The 1,299-nt window shown below is 34.6% G+C and overlaps 1 protein-coding gene across 1 annotated transcript in view; it reads left to right on the plus strand.

Annotated features, from left to right (window-relative positions):
• Positions 1 to 349: 349 nt before the first annotated feature.
• Positions 350 to 1,299, plus strand: part of LOC111691393 (cell surface glycoprotein 1-like) — a 6,484-nt gene continuing 5,534 nt past the window's right edge. Inside the window, exon 1 of the mRNA XM_023454129.1 lies at positions 350 to 425. Within this exon, the coding sequence (XP_023309897.1) occupies positions 356 to 425 (70 nt within the window). The 5' untranslated portion in view covers positions 350 to 355. The remainder of the gene's footprint in view (positions 426 to 1,299) is intronic.

Consider the following 1,299-nt stretch of genomic DNA (forward strand, 5'->3'; position numbering starts at 1 on the left):
AAGTTGCTTCAAATAAATTATACATAATACGTTCCCAGTTTAGTTGCGACGTATAATAACACAGAATATTTCTCTTAGAAATTATTTTGGTATTTCAGAGGAAAACAAAATTGGAAAACCTATTAGCTAAGGTTAAGGGGATTCAATATATATTAAATCGAAACTTTGTTCGGCTAAAATATAATTTACAAGTTGCTTTTGTCTATTTTTGCTACTTACGTGCGTCAGATACAAAAATAATTGTTAAGCTAAGAGATTACCTAGTTAATTAGCTTATCCACAGTAGGAGATATGAAGCTTCTATATAAATATAGGGAAAATGCGATTTTAGGCAGTTTCTCGATTTTTATTTAGAATGACCTATCTTCGAGAAATTATAAGTGTGTTTGTGTTGCTTCTAGTAGCTGTCGTTGTCGTAGCAAAACGTAAGAAAATCTGCTGTGCCGTTCGTGTGCTTTTATTGATATACAGGGTGTCCGCGTTTTTGGTAGCAGGACTTTCACAACTTGTACTAAAAATCCTTTAAAAAAAAAGTTCATCTAAACATATATGTATAGATGCGTCGTTTTCGATTTACGGATTGTTCAAATTTAAAATGAGAATTGATTTTTTATTCGTAAAACGAAAACCCCTGTTTAGACTTTGTTGAAACTTGGCAACCTTGTTTGTAATAATAATACTCATTTTCTCACATAATTTAATTTGTCCTATTTTCTCCAGTGGCGTCACAACAAGATACCAGCTTGATAAAAATAGAAACAAATATGGTACGCCACTGCTTTTTGGTAGGTTTGAAGTTTTTCTCAGATTTAACTATCAAAAATACAACTTTTTTGTTATTTATTTTTTTCCTATCTCGCTTTGTTTAGACAGAAATAAAACATTTTGTTTCACACAGTTTATTGTAAGATAATAAAAAAATAATAAACAACACGGTATGGAAAAACAACTTATTGTATAAATAGACCTCAAAGGAGCTGTTCGAAATGCCCGCCAATTCGTTCTACACAGCGACGTATCAAAGACCGCCTAACGTCTCTCAAATGATGTGCAGTTATTCTGAGAGCAGCGTTCCGGATTCGTCGTACAAGTTCCTCTTGCGAGTTAACAGGCGTAGAGTAAACTGCATCCTTAATAAATCCCCAAACAAAAAAATCCAAAGGTGTTAGATCAGGCGATCGCGGAGGCCACCCAACTGGACCTCCACGATCCACCCATCTCTGTGGATACTCTGTATTCAACCAGTTTCGTACCACCAAAGAGTACTGGGAAGGGCATCCATCTAATTGAAAAAACGAG

This window comes from Anoplophora glabripennis, unplaced genomic scaffold, assembly GCF_000390285.2.
Source record: "Anoplophora glabripennis isolate ALB-LARVAE unplaced genomic scaffold, Agla_2.0 scaffold50, whole genome shotgun sequence".
NCBI lineage: Eukaryota > Metazoa > Arthropoda > Insecta > Coleoptera > Cerambycidae > Anoplophora > Anoplophora glabripennis.